Below are 25,670 nucleotides of genomic sequence, written 5' to 3'. Positions count from 1 at the left end.
GCGTGAAAAACTTGACTTTTTACTAGACTATGGCTGACTAATTATACACTAATAAAACCAACATAATTACATTTTATCATCCTCAATCATAAAAGTTTCACATACTTAACGTCAAATATTAAACACAATAACCCACTTGTAAAGTAATCAGATTCTGAAGTTAGTTTCTATATGAGAGTTAGATTATTTAAAGAATCAGGAGTAAGAGGTTACAGATACTGTAACAAGTTGCCCATAGTGAGGTAGCTCTGGAGTTCTACAATTGGCCTTACGAACCTTCTTACAGATTCTGATAAACTGCGCGTCTTTCCTATCTATACATCAAAATAAGCCAGCACCATACTACTTCATCGCAGCATAAAACTTTATTTGCGCTGCGCTCCACAGTATTTAGATAATTAAATAATTACAACATGCCGTTAAAACTACTATAGATTTCTATATTACAATAATTTTATTTTTAAATTTCTAGATTAGTTTGGATCGATTGACCATCTTACAGCAGACAAATATCTAAAAATAGTAATTATTTACACACAAATTTATTTTTCGGAGAATACTGCTGGCTTTATCTAATTATGCAGCGTGTACGTTAGCGTTGTAACAGTTTCATATCTCTTCCTGAACTGGTACTTTTAACATTGCCGCCCATTAATTAAGATTTAATTAGTTTACTTGCAATTAATATGAAAGGTAATTTCGGGTTGTGAACTATTTTTATGTTAAAATGGAAAGCAATGGCAGCAACGTTATGAGAAACGGAAGCCTCTGTCGTTAAATGACTGACTTAATTCTGAACTTTCACGAAAGGCAATGCAATTTCTTCTGAAGGTTTTCACTTGCAGAGGAAATATTTTGGTAAAATGTGCTACTGAACCTGAATTTAAATACGTTTCCTTGCGGAAGCTAGCATTAAACTGATTCGCGATACTAAAATGAATGCAGATTCTATCGTATTTCACAGACAAAAGACTACGGCACATGAAATGGTGCACGTAATGTATAATAAACAAAAGAAATGCTTCCACATTTAAGAAACACACAAAATTATGAATCTATAAAGGGAGGAGAGGTTTGTAAATGAAATATGGTTAAACTTTAACAGTATATTTTAAGGAAATAATTGTCAACTTACACTACTCGCCACAGCAAACATTTGATGGCTAATATTTAAAACAAAAGATCCTTTACATGAAACGCGCGATGTTCAAATGAACGCACTTGATATTCTGATTACTAATAGCAGTTGCAAATAATCAAGTGCCAGTCCAAGAAAGATCTGCTACGACAATTTCATCAACCCGCAGAATTAATTGCGTAACATGAATCAAGCTAACCAAGAGAGTAACAAGCAAAAGAGATCTGTGTCCTTGTTTCACTACTATTTATACTAATTACACGTTATGGTTTACACATTATGATCTTTGTATGATTACCGATATATTATCTAAAGGTGTCTGTCATAGTTACATTATTTAGGGTAAATTTCGTGTAAACATTTGTGACATTATACACTGTACCATTTGATCCAGTGAAAACCATAACTTACAGGGAGGAGTTTCAAGTACTATTTTAGAACTCACTAATGCTTATCACAGTTTTTTGCGGTGGTACGTGGCTACCGTTTCTGTACCCTTGAAAGTGGCATATATCATGTACAAATATGAAGATTCTGGCATAAAACAGGAAATTTCAGGACAAGAAAACTGTAGAGAAAGTAGGAAAGCCAGCAGGGGACCGACGGTTCGTAGGGGCTAATCACTGAAAAAATCACTGGAAACTGTAACAACCGTAAATATTTGGAAGTAAGAGCCCAGAGCGACCTAAAATGGAACCAACACATAAAACCAGTAGTGGAAAAAGAAAGTTTCAGAGTGACAATCACAAGAATAATTCTAAGGAGGAGGATCTCATTCGCAAAGAAGGTACGAGGTGACTTAAAAAAGTAAGTTAGATGTTATTATGGAGAGCCAAATAACTTTTATGAAATACTGTGCCATACTTCAAAGTGGCGCAGGTGCATGACCCTGTTTCCAAATAATAGTCAAGGCTCTCTAAACGACAGTCAGAACGTTATAGCAATGGTTCAGTTCCTCGACGATAGAAATCCGTTCCTTTGTCACGGAGCCATTCAAAAACCGCCATGTGAACGTCATCATCGTCGAAATAAACTGTGTGATCGAAAGTATCCGGACACCTGGCTCAAAATGAGTTACAAATTCGTGGCGCAAAACAACAAGGGGTGCAAACCCTCTGCATGAAAAACACGACCACACCATAACATCACCGCCTCCGAATTTTACTGTTAGCCCTACACACGCTGGCAGATGACGTTCGGCCGGCTTTCGGCATACCCACACCCTGCCATCGGACCGCCACATTGTGTACCGTGATTCGTCATTCCAAACAGCAGTTTTCCTCTGTTCAGTCGCCCACTGTTTACGTTCCTTACACCAAGCGAGACGTCGTTTGGCATTTACTGGCGTGATGTGTGACTTATGAGCTGCCGCTCGATCATGAGATCCAAGTTTTCTCACCTCTCGCCTAACTGTCATTTTACTTGCAGTGGATCCTGATGCCGTTTGGAGTTCTTGTATGATGGTCTGGATGGATGTCTGCCTATTACACATTACGACAATCTTCAACTGTCGGCGGTCTCTGTCAGTTCAAAAATGGTTCAAATGGCTCTGCGCACTATGGGACTTAACATCTGCGGTCATCAGTCCCCTAGAACTTAGAACTACTTAAACCTAATTAACCTAAGGACATCACACACATCCATGCCATAGGCAGGATTCGAACCTGCGACCGTAGCGCTCACGCGGTTCCAGACTGAAGCGCCTAGAACCGAACGGCCACAGCGGCCGGCTCTCTGTCAGTCAACAGATGAGGTCGGCCTGTAAGCTTTTGTGCTGTACGTGTCCCTTCGCGTTTCCAATTCACTATCACATCAGAAACAGTGAACCTAGGGATGTTTAGTAGTGTGGAAATCTCGCGTGCAGACGTATGACCAGACGTATGACCACGTTCGAAGTCCGTTAGTTCCGCGGAGCGCCCCATTCTGCTCTCTCACGATGTCTAATGACTACTGAGGTCGCTGATATGGAGTACCTGGCAGAAGTTGGCAGCACGATGCACCTAATGTGAAAAACGTCTGTTTTGGGGATGTCCAGATATTTTTGATCACAGAGTGTATCTGCGACTGTTGCCAATCAGTTCCCCGACCGCCTGGGAGCGATATCGGTGGCGTTCTTTCCCAGTTAGAATTACTCACTTCTATGGGACCTTGCTCAAATTCTCGGCACCATTTCAATAGAACAGGACGCGAGATTACATTTGGTCCATACACCGCCGAAATCTGTGTGCAGTTTAGACATTTTGTCAAATTGTTGGCACCATTTCAATACAACAGGACGCGAGATTACATTTGGTCCATATACCGCCGAAATCTGTGTGCAGTTTAGACGTTTTGTCCACAAGAATCGTACTCTCTCTCGTACTTTTGAAGTACGGTTCCATTTCCCGCCTCATGGAGATAGTCATAACTACGGTGGAAGTTTACTGTGAAAACTCCGAGAGCGCACGTCCGAAGAAGAGTCGGAGGATGTACTGCTTTCTACCACATACGTCTCGTGAAATGTCTCTGGGAGCCCAATGAAAATCTGAGGCATTCGAAGAATACGGAGGCTTACTCGCAGTCACTCTCTTCGCATGCTATTCGCGATTGGAGCAGCAAATATAATTGTATCCGTAGTACCGTCCTCCAAACATTGAAAGGTGTTTTGTAGTATGTAGATGTCAATGTTGATAGAGAAGTGCATCCAGTCATCTGAAATACTGGAACCCAGAAATCAGTGTTGTATTTCTCTTCCGTATTAACGGGTTCATTACACTGATAAGCCGAAATATTACGACGGTTGCCCACGGCAAGAGTGAATGCTGCATGATGCCCTGAAAACACGTTACGCTTTGAGGAAAGTTTATAAGCAGGTCAGAGAAGAATACGGAATCATTCTAGCGACAGTGCCAACCGCAATTGGGCAAATTCCCTGATACAAGCGACTGTGTCAAAGGGCAGACTGTTAAGGCCTGGCATCTCGGAAACAGCGAAGCTGCTCCGCGGTTCGCTTGCTACTGTCGTGAGCATCTAAGGTAAGCGGCTGAAGGACTGTGAAACCACGAGAAGACGAGAAGCTGTTGGACATCCACATCTCCTCATCACAGAGGCTTGCCTGCAATGTAGAACAAGGTAGATAGTGATTTGTGGCAGATCTCATACCAGAGTACATTGCCGGTTCAGGCATTTCAGAGCACACCTTTCAGTGTACATTGTTGAACATGGGGCTCTGCAGCAGACGACCTGTCGTCTTCCCATATTGCCCTAACAAAATCGTGAATTAGGATTGCAAGGGCTACGGGATCATCGAGATTGGACCGTGGATCAATAGAAACGTGCCGCCTGATTGGATGAATCGCGACTCTTGTGGTCGTGTCCAAACAGGCCGTCAACCAGGCGAACGACTGCTCGAAAGAATGCACCGCCCTATGGGTGCAGGCCAGCATAGGTTGTAGTATGCTATGGAGGCATTCATATGAGCATCCACGGAACTTTGGTAGGAGTGTAAGGTGCTATGACATCTGCGAATGACCAGAATATCATTCCGGACCACCCGCATCCCTTCATCGTTGATGTCTTCCTTGACACCTGAAATCTTCCCGTCTCCTCTATGTCTCTTTTGTTACGCAACCTTCCCTTCTACAATAACCTATGAAACCTTCCCTTAGGATTTCTATCTCTTGCTTAATAATAAGAAATGAAATCTTCCCTTTGAAATTAATTCTCTTTCTCAATAATAATAAGTGCAGTCTTCGTATACAAATTTAAATGCTGCTCATTAAAAGTGATTTGCTGATTATTTCGACGAAAGATAGAATGTGTCGTCGTCGTGGTCCTCAGTTGTTACCTGCAATAACCCAAAACAGTTCCTTACCTTTTTTTACTGTTACTGTATCGCCATCTGACTGCTACATCGAACTGCGACATGGATATGCTTACTCTGTTTCACTATACTCTATTAGCTGGTGGTGAGCTGTCATAATAAGTGGCTGTATTTGTTACCAAAGCTGACGTTATTCTTTAATAGCAAAGCTGATGTTATTCTTTAATTAATTTGACTCAAGTTACGTAATTCATAGTAAAACTTTTTCTTGACAACAATAAAATTTTGCAAAGTTTAACGTTGATGGTTTTTGGGCTGGATTATAATCAGTGATGCAATATTGGTGGCAAAAATTAATTATATTCTGAAAACAATTCTTCAGATATTTACTGTTGGTAATGAAATGATTTTACAACCGTTCAAATGGGACTTAGTTTTTACAATAATCTTGCAACTAGCATTGCGCTAACATACCTTCCATAGTCCTGAGTTTAAAAATAATAATAATAATAATAATAATAGTTCCTCTTATGATGATAGTTAGCTGATGTCTCTGTACATCCGTTTATAATCTCCTGTAAATCATAGCTGGTGGCTGGCAGGCACACCGCTCCTCTCAACCTCCCGCTTCAGACGTGCTACCAACTCGCTTCACATCTCGCTTACTACTGACTTCCTACGAACGCTAAAGTGCGGTTTCTCCCACCAGCAACTCTTTCTGGTACAGACAATCCTTGCTACCATTACAAAATGTATCAATGCGCGGTCTTTCCCGCTCTTTTCTTAAAATGTATCCATACGCGGCCTCTCCTGCCCTTTTTAAAATTATATCAATGTGTGATCTCTGCCGCCAACAATACTTTGGTGGAGACATTCCCTGCTACCACAATTATTTCCAAAATGACAAATATTAATTATTCTTACTTAATCCTAATCGTGTTGCAGTGGTTTGAGGAGCATGATAATGAAGTCACGTAGATCTTTTGGCCATCAAGTTTGCCTGGACTAAAACCTACGGAACACATCTGATATCTGGGACACTATAGGACTCCGTCTCCGCACCCACAAGTCCCTGGGCCGCAATTTACGGGAACATCTCGTGCCACATACCTCCGTAAACCTATCGAGGGCTTGTCGAATCAATGCCGTGCAGAATCGCTGCAGTATTGCGCTTCAAAGGTGTACTAACGTGCTCATCAATGTTCATAGCAAGTGGAGCAAAAATGTCGTATTTCACTGCTGCCACCATTACTAGAGATTAACAACAAGTTGGGATGTGAGGAGGGTCTGCAACTGTGTTCCACGCTGTGAGCGGTTGCGCACTAGTCGCTCGTTAAGTCACGGAGCATTACGCTATCATGGCAGGACGGGAAAACGACGGTAGACACAATGAAGGAACAGCTTAGAGACAAAAACAAGCAGCAGGGCACGATAAGACACGAGGCGGTATTCCCTTGGGCGTAGGCGACTGCTCTGACTACTTCTCGGAGACACTCACGTGCCACCAGGCGTGATGTGTTAAGGCAGTGTGTCAAGAGTGTGACCTTGTCCCTCGCATGCTAAGCAGCTATGCGGCGGAGTACCTGGTCCCGTCGCTTTCAAGTGGGCCGCGACTCAGCGACTGAAAAAAGAGAGGGTGCCAACAGCGAGGAGGATATAGTACATGGCCAGTGGCTTCTATGGACACCTTTGCTTAGCGTTATTGTGCACATAGAGAACGTAGCACCAGGAAATTGTTGGGAAATTAAGGAAGATCTTCAGATACAGGACGAACATTCAAGTTTTAAGGCTTACAGCTGGAGATTTCATTTTTGCGGTCAATATTTCTACGAAAGACATAATCAGCTCCATCTTTATGTAGCGCACATTGCACCTTCAGCTGTATTTATAGCTCTCATTTTACACTAATGGCCATTAATATTGCTACACCAAGAAGAAATATAGATGGTAAACGGGTATTCATTGGACAAATGTATTATACTAGAACTGACATATGATTACATTTTCACGCAGTTTGGGTGCATAGATCCTGAGAAATCTGTACCCAGAACAACCACCTCTGGCCTTGATACGCCTGGGCCGGACAGGATGGCCGAACGGCTCTAGGCACTACAGTCTGGAACCGCGCGACCGCTACGGTCGCAGGTTCGAATCCTGCCTCGGGCATGGATGTGTGTGATGTTCTTAGGCTAGTTAGGTTTGACTAGTTCTAGGTGACTGATGGCCTCAGAAGTTAAGTCCCATAGTGCTCAGAGCCATTATTTTTCTTTTTTTTATACGCCTTGGCATTGAGTCAAACAGAGCTTCGATGGCGTGTACAGGTACACATGCCCATGCAGCTTCAACACAATACCACAGTTCATCAAGAGTAGTGACTAGCGTATTGTGACGAGCCAGTTGTTCGGCCACCATTGACCAGACGTTTTCAATTGGTGAGAGATCTGGAGAATATGCTGGCCAGGGCAGCAGTCCACCATTTTCTGTATCCAGAAAGGCCCGTACAGGACCTGCAACATGCGGTCGTGCATTATCCTGTTGAAATTTAGGGTTTCGCAGGGATCGAATGAAGGGTAGAGCCACGGGTCGTAACACACCTGAAATGTAATGTCCACTGTTCAAGGTGCCGTCAATGCGAACAAGAGGTGACCGATACGTGTAACCAATGGTACCCCATACCATCACGCCGGGTGATACGCCAGTATGGAGATAAAGAATACACGCTTCCAATGTGCGTTCATCGAGATGTCGCCAAACGTGGATTCGACCATCATGATGCTGTAAACAGAACCTGGATTAATCCGAAAACATGACGTTTTGCCATTCGTGCACCCAGGTTCGTCGTTGAGTACAACATCGTAGGCGCTCCTGTCTGTGGTGCGGAGTCAAGGGTAACCGCAGGCACGGTCTCCGAGCTGATAGTCCATGCTGCTGCAAAAGTCGTCGAACTGTTCGTGCAGGTGGTTGTTGTATTGGAAACGTCCCCATCTGTTGACTCAGTGATCGAGACGAGGCTGCACGATCCGTTACAGCCATGACGATAAAATGCCTGTCATCTCGACTGCTAGTGATAGGAGGCCGTTGGGATCCAGCCCAGCGTTCCGTATTACCCTCCTGAACCCACCGATTCCATATTCTGTCAACAGTCATTGGATGTCGACCAGCGCGAGCAGCAGTGTCGCGATACGATAAACCGCAATCGCGATAGGCTACAATCCGACCTTTATCAAAGTCGGAAACGTGGTGGTACGTATTTCTCCTCCTTACACGAGGCATCACAACAACGTTTCACCAGGCAACGCCGGTCAACTGCTGTTTTCGTATGAGAAATCGGTTGGAAACTTTCCTCATGTCAGCACGTTGTAGGTGTCACCACCGGCGCCAACCTTGTGTGAATGCTCTGAGAAGCTAATCATTTGCATATCACAGCATCTTCTTCATGTCGGTTAAATTTCGCGTCTGTAGCTCGTCATCTTCGTGGTGTAGCAATTTTAATAGCCTGTAGTGTATTTGCAATCAATTTCGGTGTCTCATTACATCATCTTCGGGCTCTTTTATGATACCAGCTGATAATGTGGATCTCGTGCGTGAATGGCAGCTGTACATCCATTAGCACAAGCGGGAAATTAGATTCAGCATAGCCGACATCGATTTTTGTACCCTGTATGATATCATAATGTTGGTTACTCGGCTTCCACATGACCATCTGATATCTAGAGGGGCCAAACGACCAATGATCTCTTCAGTGCAGTTGCACGACAGGCTCAAAGTCTTACGGGAATCGGCGAAGTGCGACCAGTAATAAGGATAATGGGCTAAGGGGTACTACATTAGCATCGTGTGGATAAATTGAGAATTTTAGTCTGACGTGAGGCGTGCTAGGGTAGACCGTGCATTTGCTATGACCACTGTGTCCAAATAGCTCAGTGCTCAGAGAATCTGCTTAGTAAACAGGAGACCAGGGTTCGAATCCCGGGCTGGCACAAATTTACAACTTTCCCCATTGTTTTCATATAACGCGTGCTCGGAGCCAGTGTCTGTAATTCCTTTGTGTCTTAAAATAATATCTGTAAATATGACAGAAGGTGTGACCCTTAAGAACACCTCACAGCACTGAATATTTATTGCACGGTAATAAGTATTGTGCGATAATACTGACCATCTAAGAACGGTATCGACTGTGATTCTTGAAGTTTTCCCGGCGGACATAGTGTTCCATCATCTTTCGGGCGTGCACTCGCTCCCCCGAGTGCACGCCCGAAAGATGATGGAACAACGGTATTGACTGTTTACCAATAAGTTAAAGAAGATTGCAAAGATTTAAAAATATTGACGCTCTTTCAACATATTGTGCAGTATATTGTACCGTGTAAGGGTGGTATTGCTCGTACTCTATCAGATCATGCCGGGACCGACAGAAACTCATTCTCCTCGGAACGAATTTCCGCCAATAACTTTAAAAAATGTACATTGCGAAAGATCAGAAAGTCGACTGGTAGATGTGCATGAAAGCATCATGTACTACTTTAATCTTTGAATTCATAAAAGAATATGACCCCGCTTTTAACTGCCCTGAAACATTACTCCTTTCTATAAAATCTGAGCTACGTGTGAATAAAAATACAAAGGAATTATGACATTTAGTTGCTAGTGGTTATTGATTTACATGAATAGGGAAAGTTGATAATTTGTGCCAGACAGGGAAACGAATCCCTTCCCTCAAGCGCAAATTCTCAAATTATCAACACGTTACTGACGTAATCCCTCTGCCCATTATCTCCATTATTCGCGGCGTTTCGCCGATTCCCGATGTCCGGAAGAACAGGCACCATATATACAAGTGAATAAAGTACAGTCTCACTAAGTTCGTTGTTAATTTCTCAAACGTTCAAATGTGTGTGGAATGTTATGGAACTTAACTGCTAAGGTCATCAGTCCCTAAGCTTGCACACTACTTAACCTAAATTATCCTAAAGACAAACACACACACCCATGCCCCAGGGAGGACGCGAACCTTCGCCGGCTCTGGCTCTGAGCACCATGGGACTTAACAGCTATGGTCATCAGTCCCCTAGAACTTAGACCTACTTAAACCTAACTAACCTAAGGACAGCACACAACACCCAGTCATCACGAGGCAGAGAAAATCCCTGACCCCACCGGGAATCGAACCCGGGAACACGGGCGCGGGAAGCGAGAACGATACCGCACGACCACGAGCTGCGGACGAATCTCCGCCGGGACCAGCCGCACAGTCCATGACTGAAGCCCCTGAGACCGCTCGACTAATCCCGCGCGGCCAACTTTCTCAGATGGGTATTTAGAAACAAGAGTTAAACCAAGAGAAAGGTGAAAACATAATCCCGACAAAAGGACTCTTGCAGCTACTAACTATACGTGTGTTTGAATTATACTTTGTAGGTAAAATTCGTGCTATGGAAATGTATTTGCACTTTGTTTCCCACAACACCTATCAAATTGAGAAGATCGCAGCCAGTGTGACAGCAAAATTTTTACGTCTGCTCCGCAACCACGTGTCCAGAATCTTGATGGTGATCCATTGTGGATGTGGGACAGCGGTTGGTCAATATTTAACAAGTTCAAATGGCTCTGAGCACTATGGGACTCAACTGCTGTGGTCATTAGTCCCCTAGAACTTAGAACTACTTAAACCTATCTAACCTAAGGACACCACACGCATCCATGCCCGAGGCAGGATTCGAACCTGCGACCGTAGCAGTCGCACGGTTCCGGACTGCGCGCCTAGAACCGCGAGACCACCGCGGCCGGCAATATTTAACAAGTAAAATCGCCAAACAGTAACGAAGTTTGAGAAGTTACTTTACTTTAATTTCACAAACAGTTTCCTCAGTTCAATATGCCATCTTCAGTCCCCATGTACAAACAGTCGTATGAGTCGTTATCAGCATAATTGAGCCATCGGTATTTGGATTATGTGAATCCGTATTTCAAGTGGTTGTTGTCAAGTCTTCGAAGGAAGCCTCAAAACCACGTGATTTCTACAATCGAAGAATCTAAAAGTTACCCAGCGGTGGCAGTTGTAAATGGTGAAGGAGAATATACACTCCTGGAAATTGAAATAAGAACACCGTGAATTCATTGTCCCAGGAAGGGTAAACTTTATTGACACATTCCTGGGGTCAGATACATCACATGATCACACTGATAGAACCACAGGCACATAGACACAGGCAACGGAGCATGCACAATGTCGGCACTAGTACAGTGTATATCCACCTTTCGCAGAAATGCAGGCTGCTATTCTCCCATGGAGACGATCGTAGAGATGCTGGATGTGGTCCTGTGGAACGTCTTGCCATGCCATTTCCACCTGGCGCCTCAGTTGGACCAGCGTTCGTGCTGGACGTGCAGACCGCGTGAGACGACGCTTCATCCAGCCCCAAACATGCTCAATGGGGGACAGATCCGGAGATCTTGCTGGCCAGGGTAGTTGACTTATACCTTCTAGAGCACGTTGGGTGGCACGGGATACATGCGGACGTGCATTGTCCTGTTGAAACAGCAAGTTCCCTTGCCGGTCTAGGAATGGTAGAACGATGGGTTCGATGAAGGTTTGGATGTACCGTGCACTATTCAGTGTCCCCTCGACGATCACCAGAGGTGTACGGCCACTGTAGGAGATCGCTCCCCACACCATGATGCTGGGTGTTGGCCCTGTGTGCCTCGGTCGTATGCAGTCCTGATTGTGGCGCTCACCTGCACGGCGCCAAACACGCATACGACCATCATTGGCACCAAGGCAGAAGCGACTCTCATCGCTGAAGACGACACGTCTCCATTCGTCCCTCCATTCACGCCTGTCGCGACACCACTGGAGGCGGGCTGCGCGATGTTGGGGCGTGAGCGGAAGACGGCCTAACGGTGTGCGGGACCGTAGCCCAGCTTCGTGGAGACGGTTGCGAATGGTCCTCGCCGGTACCCCAGGAGCAACAGTGTCCCTAATTTGCTGGGAAGTGGCGGTGCGGTCCCCTACGGCACTGCGTAGGATCCTACGGTCTTGGCGTGCATCCGTGCGTCGCTGCGGTCCGGTCCCAGGTCGACGGGCACGTGCACCTTCCGCCGACCACTGGCGACAACATCGATGTACTGTGGAGACCTCACGCCCCACGTGTTGAGCAATTCGGCGGTACGTCTACCCGGCCTCCCGCATGCCCATTATACGCCCTCGCTCAAAGTCCGTCAACTGCACATACGGTTCACGTCCACGCTGTCGCGGCATGCTACCAGTGTTAAAGACTGCGATGGAGCTCCGTATGCCACGGCAAACTGGCTGACACTGACGGCGGCGGTGCACAAATGCTGCGCAGCTAGCGCCATTCGACGGCCAACACCGCGGTTCCTGGTGTGTCCGCTGTGCCGTGCGTGTGATCATTGCTTGTACAGCCCTCTCGCAGTGTCCGGAGCAAGTATGGTGTGTCTGACACACCGGTGTCAATGTGTTCTTTTTTCCATTTCCAGGAGTGTATTATTGATGACTAAGGTCTCTATTACGTGTATCGATTGTGTTTATTAAACATACGGAAAAACGCTACGAATATGCGCACCGACCCAATACTTCGCAAGGCACCGCACGGTGCTTGGCGGAGGGTACCTTGCATCACAACTATTCCACTCGCAAATGGTGCGACCGCTAATTTCTCTTATCTTCATGGTTCTTCAGCGAAATGTACGTTGGTGGCAGCAGAATCGTTCTGCATTCAGCCTCAAATGCGAGTTCGATAAAATTTTGTCAACAGTATCACGGGAAAAAGCATGTCACCTTTTCTCCTTGTATTCTCATTTTAGGTCATGTGGCATCTCCGTAATGCTGGCACGCTGATCGGTCCTACCAGTAACAAATGTAGCAGCACGCCTTTGAATTGCTTCGATCTCTTCCTTGAATCTGACCAGGTGGGCTCCAAAACCTCGAGCAGTACTCAAGAATAGGTCGCACTAGTGTCCCATACGCTGTCTGCTTTACAGACGAGCTCCAGTTTCCTAAAATTCTCCCAGTAAAACGAAGTTGACTATTCACCTACTACAGTCCTTACATGCTCGTTCTGTTTCATGTTGCTATTGCTCTGCAACGTTACGCCTAGATATTTAATCGATGAGACTGTGTCAAGCTGCACACTACTAACGCTCTATTCTAACGTTACGGGATCGTTTTTCCTACTCATCTGCATTAATTTACATTTTTTCTACGTTTAGACCAAGCTGCCACTCATCACAGCAAGTAGAAATTTTTGTCTAAGTCGTCATGTATCCTTCTATAGTCACTCCTGTTCACCACAGCATCATCAGCAAGCAGTCGCAGACTGCTACTCATCCTGAATGAGATTTTCACTCTGCAGCGGAGTGTGCGCTGATGTGATACTTCCTGGCAGATTAAAACTGTGTGCTCGACCGAGACTCGAATTCGAGACCTTTGCCTTTCGCGGGCAAGTGCTCTACCATCTGAGCTACCGAAGCACGACTCACGCCCGGTACTCACTTTGTATGGTCCTGCTTCGTGAATCAATTCGTATACGTCGAATTTAAAACTTCAGCTTGCCTTTTGCTGTACTCTGCTGCCATCCAAGACTGGTCGATGATTGACTGAATAGAAGCCTTCCAACGGCTTAGAGGTTTTACGGATGACCAGAATTTTCTCAGGTTATTGGCAAGGGCTTTCGTTAAGATATGACAGCAGAAGTGCTTGCATGCTTCACGTACACATCTTCTTACAAACGCACGAATTTCTACCAAATTTTGCCTGTCTACATTAGTGTGTTCCTCGTTGAAACGAGAGTGCAACAGTCTCTGCTTCCTCAGCATTTTCCGATTTTTTATTTTATTAAATCGGGCCAAGAGAAATCTACTAGTATCAGACACAGCCTCTATTTGAGGAAGAAATTTCTGAGAATGAACATTTGGAGCACAGCATTGGGTGGTAGTGAAACATGGACTGTGGGAAACCGGAACAGAAGAAAATCGCAGTATTTGAGATGTGGTGCTACAAACGATTGTTTAAAATTAGATGGACTGGAAGGTAAGGGATGAGCAAGTTCCCCGGAGATCAGCGAGGAGGGTAATATATGGGAAACACTGACAACAAGAAGCGACAGGATGATAAGAAGTTCGTTACGAGATCAGGGGATAACTTTTATGGTACTACGGGGAGCTGTAGAGGGCAGAAACTGTAGAGGAAGTCGGAGATTGGAATACATCCAGCAAATAAATGAGGATGTAGGTTGCAAGATGTACTCTGAGATGAAGAGGTTGGCACAGGAGAAGAATTTTTGGGGGCCCGCATCACTCTAATAATAATAATAATATTAATAATAATAATAATAATAATAATAATAATACACTGGTGTGCAAAATTACAGCCACAAACGGAAATTTTGCAAGGTTATGTTTATTTTGCTACAAAACAGTATGAACAGGTGATAGTTAAGTAGAAACAATTTAAAAATAGAGAACATAAGCAGCTGCAACATGCATAAATGTAGACAATCGTGTTCGTTGTTTTTTCCAACTTGCCAGATTTGCACACACATTCTGACAAGTTGTTAGTGTGCTCAGTTTGGAGTATGTGACCACCTCTGACAGCAATGCAGGCCTGATATCGACGGAGCATTCTGTAAATCATGTCTGATGTTGCGGCAGTAACGTTCATTCTTCCTACAGAGAGTAGTTGGTGGATGCAGGTGTGATGCGACGCGTCTCCCTAGGGCATCCCAGACATGCGCTATGGAATTCAAATCGGAAGAGCGAGCAGGTCACCCCGTGCGTGCAATATCTTCCGTTTCCAAGGAAACATCAAACACGTGTGCTCTAAGAGATCGAGCATTATCGTCCATCAGTACGAAGTCTGGTCGCACAGCTCCTCGCAGCAACCACTCGTGAGGTCCCAAAGTTTCGTCACCAGTAAAACCTTGCTGATTCCCCCATACAATTTCGCGAAGAGGTGTTCGACACATTATTAGGGATCCTCCTCGGTATCGGTCTGTCTCCACAATGTCTGGGTGCTGAAATCGTGTTGCACGTTCACTGCAGATGCGAATCCGTCGAGAATCACTCTCCAGACAAAATCGGGACTCATCTTGACAAGAACATAGGCTCACTGTTCGACCGTCCAGATGGCATGTTGACGACTCCGCTCTAGACGCTCTTCTCAGTAAAAACGCGTCGGAGGTACACATACATAAGATCTCCTACAGTAAACACTACTCTGTCAAAGCCTTCTGTACACCGTTTGCTTCGATATAACACGTCCATTGGATGCTACGAGGTCAAATGCCAGTTGCAGTGCAGAACTTAGGCGGTACTGTCGTGCCCTTAGAGCGAAAACTGGTCCTCTCTTTCTCTGATGCCAGACGCGGTGGGACCTGGCCTGGTCTTCGGGATACGTTTCGGTCTCTATAAACTGTCGCCACGTCCGAGAAATTACAGAACGATTCGCGTTAATCCGTCGGGCCACATATGTTTGCAACTGTCCTGCATCCATTCTTCCTACGACTCTCCACCACATAGAGTCTGGTAGGAGTCTTCTGTGTGCCATAGTGCACCGTCTGTGGCTGTGTACACGCCGATTGCGTATTTGAGAATACGCGGCAAACAATATGACATTTGAGAGAGGCACTGACGCCACGGTTGGCGTGATTGTCTGTTGACCGGAGTGCTATCTTCCGTCCAGGACACATTCGTACGGACATCTGTTGACAGTTGTCTGTTGACCGGAGTGCCATCTTCCGTGCAGAACACATTCGTACGGGCACCTGTTGACAGTTTGTATTATTATGTCGTGAATTAAACAGAGGAAGGGGAAACAGAGGTTTATTGCTTTAATTTAGGACACCAGTGTTTTAAACCACAGTAGGTCTTTTCTGTCCTTAATCAATTTACTCATGTTTTAAAATTATCCAGGGTAGTGCCCATTTACAAGAAAGGAGACAAAAATTGCCCATCTAGCTATCGCCCAATATCTCTGACACCTATTTATCAAAAGTTTTGGAATCCATCATCAACTCCCAGTTGTGTGATTATCTGACATGTAATAACATTATTACTGCGGTGCAGTTTGGCTTTAGGAAGGGCAAATCCACAGTCCATGCCATTGACTCCCTGATTAAAAAAGTGCTTAATGCTTATGAAGGAAAATAATTTGCTCAGGCTACTTTTGTGATCTTAGCAAAGCCTTCGATTGTGTGGAGCATATTTCACTCCTCAACGAACTAGTTTATTATGGAATCACAAACAGTGAAGTTGACAACATCTTTGAACCTTTCCTCAGCAACCGTAAACTAATTGTTTGTATTGGTAAACAGAGATCACAGCTAGCTGAAGTTAAGTGTGGTGTGCCACAAGGCTCAGTATTAGGACCTCTGCAATTTATCCTAATGACAAACTATCTACCAACTTACATAAATACCTACTCCATTCTCTATGCTGATGATACCACTTTTTTCCTGCTTAACGAGAGTAAAACTCATAAGATTGTATTTAGTTTAAGAGATCTGGCAGTAACAGACTTCATGGATAGTGTTAAGTTCTTAGGTATTGTTATAGATAGTAAATTGACTTGGGAGCCACATATTAAATAGATTAGCGCAAGGCTGGCTAGAGTGGTGTATTTGTTAAGGAATTAAAAAAACCATGTACCTGCGGCCTATGTAAGATCGGCCTACTTTGTTTGTTTGTTTTTTTTTTTTTTTCAAAGCGTTACATCTGATGGGCTTTTAATATCTGGCAATACCTGACACCTGCAGGACATGATGGTACTTCAGAAGGAAGTAATTCGAATTATCACAAACAGTGATAAAGTGGTCCACTGAAAACCACTGTATATCAACTTAAAAATATTAACTGTTATAAACTTGTATATGTACTCTGCCTTACTGCATATAAAGAGCAACTTATCAGAATACCAGCGTAGAAGAGATGTACACTGTCATGGAACCAGAAATAGTAGCCATCTTGACATACCTTTCTACAGATTATCCAAGTCACTGAACAGCTAAGAAGTGGTGGGTATGAAGATGTTTAACAAACTGCCACTAGAATGGATAGAAGCTCCATTTGATGTATTTAAAGACATATTATGCAGTTGGTTAGCTGCAAATTCTTGCTACTCACTTCAGGAATTTTATCACTGGAAAACATCATAGTGGTACCGGTTTGGAGAGTACAGCTTAATTCCTTTAACTGAGTAATTTATGATGCAATGTTTTCATATTATTTGATTTTAAATAATGTATTTTATGGAAAACCAATAGTGACATATTGATCTTCATGCATATATGCTGTTTAACTTGTATACAGGGTGAGTCACCTAACATTACCGCTGGATATATTTCGTAAACCACATCAAATACTGACGAATCGCTTCCACAGACCGAACCTGAGGAGGGGGGTTAGTGTAATTGGTTAATACAAACCATAAAAAAATGTGCGAAAGTATGTTTTTTAACACAAACTTACGTTTTTTTAAAAAATGGAACCACGTTAGTTTTGTTAGCACATCTGAATATATAAACAAATGCGTGATCAGTGCCGTTTGTTGCATTGTAAAATGTTAATTACATCCGGAGACATTGTAACCTAAAGTTGACGCTTGAGGACGACTCCTCCGCTGTTCGATCGTGTGTATCGGAGAGCACCGAATTACGTGGGGATCCAAAGGGAACGGTGATGGACTTTTAGGTACAGAAGAGACTGGAACAGCACATTACGTCCACATGCTAACAACTTTTTATTGGTCTTTTTCACTGACGCACATGTACATTACTATGAGGGGTGAGGTACACGTACGTACGTGGTTTCCTTTTCAATTACGGAGTGGAATATAGAGTGTGTCCCGACATGTCAGGCCAATAGATGTTCAATGTGGTAGCCATCATTTGCTGCACACAATTGTAATCTCTGGCGTAATGAATGTCGTACACGCCGCAGAACATCTGGTGCTACGTCGCCGCAGGCTGCCATAATACGTTGCTTCATATCCTCTGGGGTTGTAGGCACATCACGGTACACATTCTCCTTTAATGTAACCCACAGAAAGAAGTCCAGAGGTGTAAGATCAGGAGAACAGGCTGGCCAATTTATGCGTCCTCCACGTCCTATGAAACGCCCGTCGAACATCGTGTCAAGGGTCAGCCTAGTGTTAATTGTGGAATGTGCAGGTGCACCATCATGCTGATACCACATACGTCGACGCGTTTCCAGTGGGACATTTTCGAGCAACGTTGGCAGATCATTCTGTAGAAACGCCATGTATGTTGCAACTGTTTGGGCCCCTGCAATGAAGTGAGGACCAATGAGGTGGTCGCCAATGATTCCGCACCATACATTTACAGTCCACGGTCGCTGTCGCTCTACCGTCTGAGCCAGCGAGGATTGTCCACGGACCAGTAATGCATGTTCCGTAGATTCACTGCCCCGTGGTTTATGAAACCCGCTTCATCGGTAAACAGGCAGAAGTGCAACGCATTCTCTGTTAATGCCTATTGACAGAATTGCACTCGTTGATTAAAGTCATCACCATGTAATTGCTGACGTAGCGACACATGAAACGGGTGCAAACGGTGACGATGCAGTATGTGCATGACACTACTTTGACTCAGTCCACCTGCTCTCGCAATGTCCCGTGTACTCACGTGTGGGTTCATGGCAACAGCAGCTAAAAAACCAACTGCACCCTCTTCTCCTGTGACGGGCCTGTTACGGATCCGTTTGCGTGCTACGACCATACCTGTTGCATACAGTTGGCGGTAGATGTTTTGCAATGTGCGGCACGTTGGATGCTCTCTGTTCGGGTACCGTTCTGCATACTGCCTGCATGCTTCAGCTGCATTTCGTCGACACTCACCATAGATGAGTATCATCTCCACCTTTTCAGAGTTCGAATACACCATGGTCACAGTTCCAACAACACTACACTATCCCAGACGTCTGGTAACACGGTGTACTACAGTTGGTTTGCATGTGGAGACGAATGCAGATTAACAATAGCAGCAAGCGCTACATGCGGACACTGCGACAGCTAGACCAAACCACAACAGTGCACTACAGCCACACTCGTAAACACGGTCGTCATCGTAAACATGTCCCTGCAGATGCTGCTCGCCGACCGTGGCCCGTGTTTGTTACAACAAGCAACTGAACGTCGGAGGTTTCAAACGTCAACTGTAGGTTACACTATCTCCGGATGTAATTAACAATTTACAATGCAACAAACGACACTGATTACGTATTTGTTTATATGTTCAGATGTGCTAACAAAACTAACGTGGTTCTATTTTTAAAAAAACGTAGGTTTGTGTTAAAAAACATACCCCCATGCATTTTTGTATGGTTTTTTATTAAACAATTACACTAGCCCCTCTCCTCACGTTCGGTCTGTGGAATCGGTTCGTCAGTATTTGATGTGGTTTACGAAATATATCCAGCGGTAACGTTAGGTGACTCACCCTGTATATATAACTTGACTTTGTCAATTGCTGTAATAGCTAAACGACAGTAAAACTTCATTCAATTCAATGCAGTACATACTTGTCAATGTCGTGATTTATAATCAGTTTAAACTTTGCCCATAATTCCTTTATGTCCACCATATTTGAATGAAATGATGTCCATTCATTGTCTAAGTGGGAAACTAACAATTGCAAGAGCATAACTCTGAAGAATGTGTCAACTGGTGTTGTTGCAGGTGCCACCATGAGGACCGCTGTAGTCGCCATCTTTGCTGTTGCCATCGTGCTGAGCGCGCAAGCACAGTACGAGCCCTGCGGCAAGGGCGAGCCATGTCCCGATGGCGAGTGCTGCATGATCAGTAAGTACTCCAGATGACCCTTCCTGGTACAATCTCGCTCACGTTTCGCACACTCCTGGAAATGGAAAAAAGAACACATTGACACCGGTGTCTCAGACCCACCATACTTGCTCCGGACACTGCGAGAGGGCTGTACAAGCAATGATCACACGCACGGCACAGCGGACACACCAGGAACCGCGGTGTTGGCCGTCGAATGGCGCTAGCTGCGCAGCATTTGTGCACCGCCGCCGTCAGTGTCAGCCAGTTTGCCGTGGCATACGGAGATCCATCGCAGTCTTTAACACTGGTAACATGCCGCGACAGCGTGGACGTGAACCGTATGTGCAGTTGACGGACTTTCAGCGAGGGTGTATAGTGGGCATGCGGGAGGCCGGGTGGACGTACCGCCGAATTGCTCAACACGTGGGGCGTGAGGTCTCCACAGTACATCGATGTTGTCGCCAGTGGTCGGCGGAAGGTGCACGTGCCCGTCGACCTGGGACCGGACCGCAGCGACGGACGGATGCACGCCAAGACCGTAGGATCCTACGCAGTGCCGTAGGGGACCGCACCGCCACTTCCCAGCAAATTAGGGACACTGTTGCTCCTGGGGTATCGGCGAGGACCATTCGCAACCGTCTCCATGAAGCTGGGCTACGGTCCCGCACACCGTTAGGCCGTCTTCCGCTCACGCCCCAACATCGTGCTGCCCGCCTCCAGTGGTGTCGCGACAGGCGTGAATGGAGGGACGAATGGAGACGTGTCGTCTTCAGCGATGAGAGTCGCTTCTGCCTTGGTGCCAATGATGGTCGTATGCGTGTTTGGCGCCGTGAAGGTGAGCGCCACAATCAGGAGTGCATACGACCAAGGCACACAGGGCCAACACCCGGCGTCATGGTGTGGGGAGCGATCTCCTACACTGGCTGTACACCTCTGGTGATCGTCGAGGGGACTCTGAATAGTGCACGGTACATCCAAACCGTCATCGAACCCATCGTTCTACCATTCCTAGACCGGCAAGGGAACTTGCTGTTCCAACAGGACAATGCACGTCCGCATGTATCCCGTGCCACCCAACGTGCTCTATAAGGTGTAAGTCAACTACCCTGGCCAGCAAGATCTCCGGATCTGTCCCCCATTGGGCATGTTTAGGTCTGGATGAAGCGTCGTCTCACGCGGTCTGCACGTCCAGCACGAACGCTGGTCCAACTGAGGCGCCAGGAGGAAATGGCATGGCAAGCCGTTCCACAGGACTACATCCAGCATCTCTACGATCGTCTCCATGGGAGAATAGCAGCCTGCATTGCTGCGAAAGGTGGATATACACTGTACTAGTGCCGACATTGTGCATGCTCTGTTGCTTGTGTCTATGTGCCTATGGTTCTGTCAGTGTGATCATGTGATGTATCTGACCCCAGGAATGTGTCAATAAAGTTTCCCCTTCCTGGGACAATGAATTCATGGTGTTCTTATTTCAATTTCCAGTAGTGGCAGCTACCGGAACCACGAGCAGCGCCTTGGTTTCATTTTTCGGCACAAAACTGTCTGTAATCCATGTTAGGAGTTGAAAAGTGGAATACCTATGGTAGAGTCGGCTAATGAAGATCAATGCAGCGGGCTCGTCGGAGATGATGCGCACGTATACCTCAACCAATCTCACGATGTAACTTTTTTTTTACCTCTCTACGACAGCGCCTCAGTGTTGTCACAGCTCTGCAAAAGACCGTTGTCTTCCCTACAGCCGTTTGGCCTGTATTTTGCTGTTAAATATATTTACAAATGCACACATATTGAGATGAACCTATATGGTTCCAGAGACCTTTTCAAGTCTCAGACATCTATGATGTATACAGGGTGTTACAAAAAGGTACGGCCAAACTTTCAGGAAACATTCCTCACACACAAATAAAGAAAAGATGTTATGTGGACATGTACCCGGAAACGCTTAATTTCCATGTTAGAGCTCATTTTAGTTTCATCAGTATGTACTGAACTTCCTCGATTCACCGCCAGTTGGCCCAATTGAAGCAAGGTAATGTTGACTTCGGTGCTTGTTTTGACATGCCACTCATTGCTCTAGAGTACTAGCATCAAGCACATCAGTACGTAGCATCAACAGGTTAGTGTTGAAACTTCCTGCCAGATTAAAACTGTGTGCCCGACCGAGACTTGAACTCGGGACCTTTGCCTTTCGCGGGCAAGTGCTCTACCAACTGAGCTACCGAAGCACGACTCACGCTCGGTACTCACAGCTTTACTTCTGCCAGTATCCGTAAGTTTGGAAGGTAGGAGACGGATACTGGCAGAAGTAAAGCTGTGAGTACCGGGTGTGAGTCGTGCTTCGGTAGCTCAATTGGTAGAGCACTTGCCCGCGAAAGGCAAAGGTCCCGAGTTCGAGTCTCGGTCGGGCACACAGTTTTAATCTGCCAGGAAGTTTCATATCAGCGCACACTCCGCTGCAGAGTGAAAGTATCATTCAGGTTAGTGTTCATCACGAACGTGGTTTTGCAGTCAGAGCAATATTTACAAATGCGGAGTTGGCAGATGCCCATTTTATGTATGGATTAGCACTGGGCAATAGCCGTGGCGCGGTATGTTTGTATCGAGACAGATTTCCAGAGCGAAGGTGTCCCGACAGGAAGACGTTCGAAGCAATTGATCGGCGTTTTAGCGAGCACGGAACATTCCAGCATATGAATCGCGACTGGGGAACGTGAAACGACGTGAAACGACGAGGACACCTGCAATGCACGAGGCAATTCTTCGTGCAGTTGACGATAACCCTAAAGTCAGCGTCAGAGAAGTTGCTGCTGTACAAGGTAACGTTGACCACGTCACTGTATGGAGAGTGCTACGGGAGAACCAGTTGTTTCCGTACCATGTACAGCGTATGCAGGCACTATCAGCAGCTGATTGGCCTTCACGGGTACACTTCTGCGAATGGTTCATCCAACAATGTGTCAATCCTCATTTCAGTGCAAATGTTCTCTTTACGGATGAGGCTTCATTCCAACGTGATCAAATTGTAAATTTTCACAATCAACATGAGTGGGCTGACGAGAATCCGCACTCAATTGTGCAATCACGTCATCAGCACAGATTTTCTGTGAACGTTTGGGCAGGCATTGTTGGTGATGTCTCGATTGGGCCCCATGTTCTTCCACCTACGCTCAATGCAGCACGTTATCATGATTTCATACGGGATACTGTACCTGTGCTGCTAGAACATGTGCCTTTACAAGTACGACACAACATGTGGTTCATGCACGATGGAGCTCCTGCACATTTCAGTCGAAGTGTTGGTACGCTCCTTAACAACAGATTCGGTGACCGATGGATTAGTAGAGGCGGACCAATTCCATGGCCTCCACGCTCTCCTGACCTCAACCCTCTCGACTTTCATTTATGGGGGCATTTGAAAGCTCTTGTCTACGTAACGCCGGTACCAAATGTCGAGACTCTTCGTGCTCGTATTGTGGACGGCTGTGATAAAAGACGCCATTCTTCAGGGCTGCACCAGCGCATCAGGGTGGATGCATGTATCCTCGCTAGCGGAGGACATTTTGAACATTTCCTGTAACAAAGTGTATGGAGTCACGCTGGTACGTTCTTTTGCTGTGTGTTTCCATTCCATGATTAATGTGATTTGAAGAGAAGTAATAAAATGAGCTCTAACATGGAAAGTAAGCGTTTCCGGACACATGTCCACATAACATATTTTCTTTCTTTGTGTGTGAGGAATGTTTCCTGAAAGTTTGAAGGTACCTTTTTGTGACACCCTGTATATGCAGACTGAAGTTACGAATGTAAATTTGCACCAAGGTCGGCATTCAAACCCGAGTGTCCTTCTCAGTAGGCAGGTGTGTTAACCACTATGCCACCCTTGCACAGCGGCTTTGCACAATTTTTGTATTGAGGAAGGAGGCATGCTACGGCATTCGATGCAGTTGTGCGAAGTCACTGCGCCAGGGTGGTGTAGTGGTCAGTGCATCTAGTGTGCAGGAGACCTGTCTTCGAATCGCAGCCTTCGTACAAATTTTAATTCATCACTTTGGTCTCCATATACAGGGTGGTCCATTGATAGTGATGAGGCTAAATATCTCACGAAATAAGCATCAAACGAAAAAACTACAAAAAACGAAACTCGTCTAGCTTGAAGGGGGAAACCAGATCGCACTATGGTTGGCCCGCTAGATGGCGCTGCCATAGAACAAACGGATATCAAGTGCGTTTCTTAAAACAGGAGCCCCCATTTTTATTACATATTCGTGTAGTACGTAAAGAAATATGAATGTTTTAGTTGGACCACTTTTTTCGCTTTGTGAAAGATGGCACTGTAATAGTCACAGACGTATAAGTACTTGGTATCACGTAACATTCCGCCAATATGGATGGTATTTGCTTCGTGATACATTACCCGTCTTAAAATTTACCGTTTACCAATTGCGGAAAAGGTCGATATCGTGTTGATGTATGGCTATTGTGATCAAAATGCCCAACGGCCGTGTGCTATGTATGCTGCTCGGTGTCCTGGACGACATCAGCCAAGTGTCCGGACGGTTCGGCGGATAGTTACGTCATTTAAGGAAACAGGAAGTGTTCAGCTACATGTGAAACGTCAACCACGACCTGCAACAAATGATGATGCCCAAGTAGGTGTTTTAGCTGCTGTCGCGGCTAATCCGCACGTCAGTAGCACACAAATTGCGCGAAAATCGGTAATCTCAAAAACGTCGCTGTTGAGAATGCTACATCAACATCGATTGCACCCGTACCATATTTCTATGCACCAGGAATTGCATGGCGACGATTCTGAACGTCGTGTACAGTTCTGCCACTGGGCACAAGAGAAATTACGGGACAATGACAGATTTTTTGCACGCGTTCTATTTAGCGACGAAGCGCCAGTCACCAACAACGGTAACGTAAATCGGCATAATATGCACTATTGGGAAACGGAAAATCCACGATGGCTGCGACAAGTGGAACATCAGCGACCTTGGCAGGTTAATGTATGGTGTGGCTTTATGGGAGGAAGGATAATTGGCCCCCATTTTATCGATGGCATTTAAATGGTGCAGTGTATGCTGATTTCCTACGTAATGTTCTACCGAAGTCGCTACAAGATGTTTCACTGCATGACAGAATGGAGATGTACTTCGATCGTGATGGATGTCCAGCGCATAGCTCACGTGCGGTTGAGGCGGTAATGAATTCCATATTTCATGACAGGTGTATTGGTCGTCGAAGCACCATACCATGGCTCACACGTTCACCGGATCTGACGTCCCCGGATTTCTTTCTGTGGGGAAAGTTGAAGCATATTTGCCGTCGTGGTCCACCGACAACGCATGACAAAATGCGTAAGCCCATTCTCAATGCATGTGCGAACATTACTGAAGGCGAACTGCTCGTTGTTGAGAGGAATGTCGTTACACGTATTGCCAAATGCGTTGAGGTTGACGGACATCATTTTGAGCATTTATTTCATTAATGTGGTATTTACAGGTAATTACGCTGTAACAGCATACGTTCTCAGAAATTATAAGTTCACAAAGGGACATGTATCACATTGGAATAACCGAAATAAAATGTTCAAACGTGCCTACGTTCTGTATCTTAATTTGAAAAACCTACCTGTTACCAACTGTTCGTCTAAAATTGTGAGCCATATGTTTGTGACTATTACAGCCCCATCTATCACAAAGAGCAAAAAGTAGTCCAACTAAAATATTTATATTTCTTTACGTACTACAAGAATATGTAATAAAAATGGGAGTTCCTATTTTTTTAAAAGGTAGTTGATATCCGTTTGACCTGCGGAAGCACCATCTAGCGGGCCAACCATAGCGCCATGTGGTTTCCCCCTTCAAGCTAGACAAGTTTCGTTCTTTGTAGTTTTTTCGTTTGCCGCT

The 25,670-nt window shown here is 45.3% G+C and overlaps 1 protein-coding gene across 1 annotated transcript in view; it reads left to right on the top strand.

Annotated features, from left to right (window-relative positions):
* The window catches only part of LOC126278410 (astakine-like), a 121,099-nt gene that overhangs the window by 86,029 nt on the left and 9,400 nt on the right, over window positions 1-25,670 (top strand). Inside the window, exon 2 of the mRNA XM_049978517.1 lies at window positions 19,651-19,773. Within this exon, the coding sequence (XP_049834474.1) occupies window positions 19,659-19,773 (115 nt within the window). The 5' untranslated portion in view covers window positions 19,651-19,658. The remainder of the gene's footprint in view (window positions 1-19,650; window positions 19,774-25,670) is intronic.

The sequence above is a fragment of the Schistocerca gregaria genome, chromosome 6, assembly GCF_023897955.1.
Source record: "Schistocerca gregaria isolate iqSchGreg1 chromosome 6, iqSchGreg1.2, whole genome shotgun sequence".
NCBI classification, from domain to species: domain Eukaryota; kingdom Metazoa; phylum Arthropoda; class Insecta; order Orthoptera; family Acrididae; genus Schistocerca; species Schistocerca gregaria.
The sequence above is the reverse complement of the archived record's forward strand: the minus strand, read 5'-3'. Positions and strand labels throughout refer to the sequence as shown.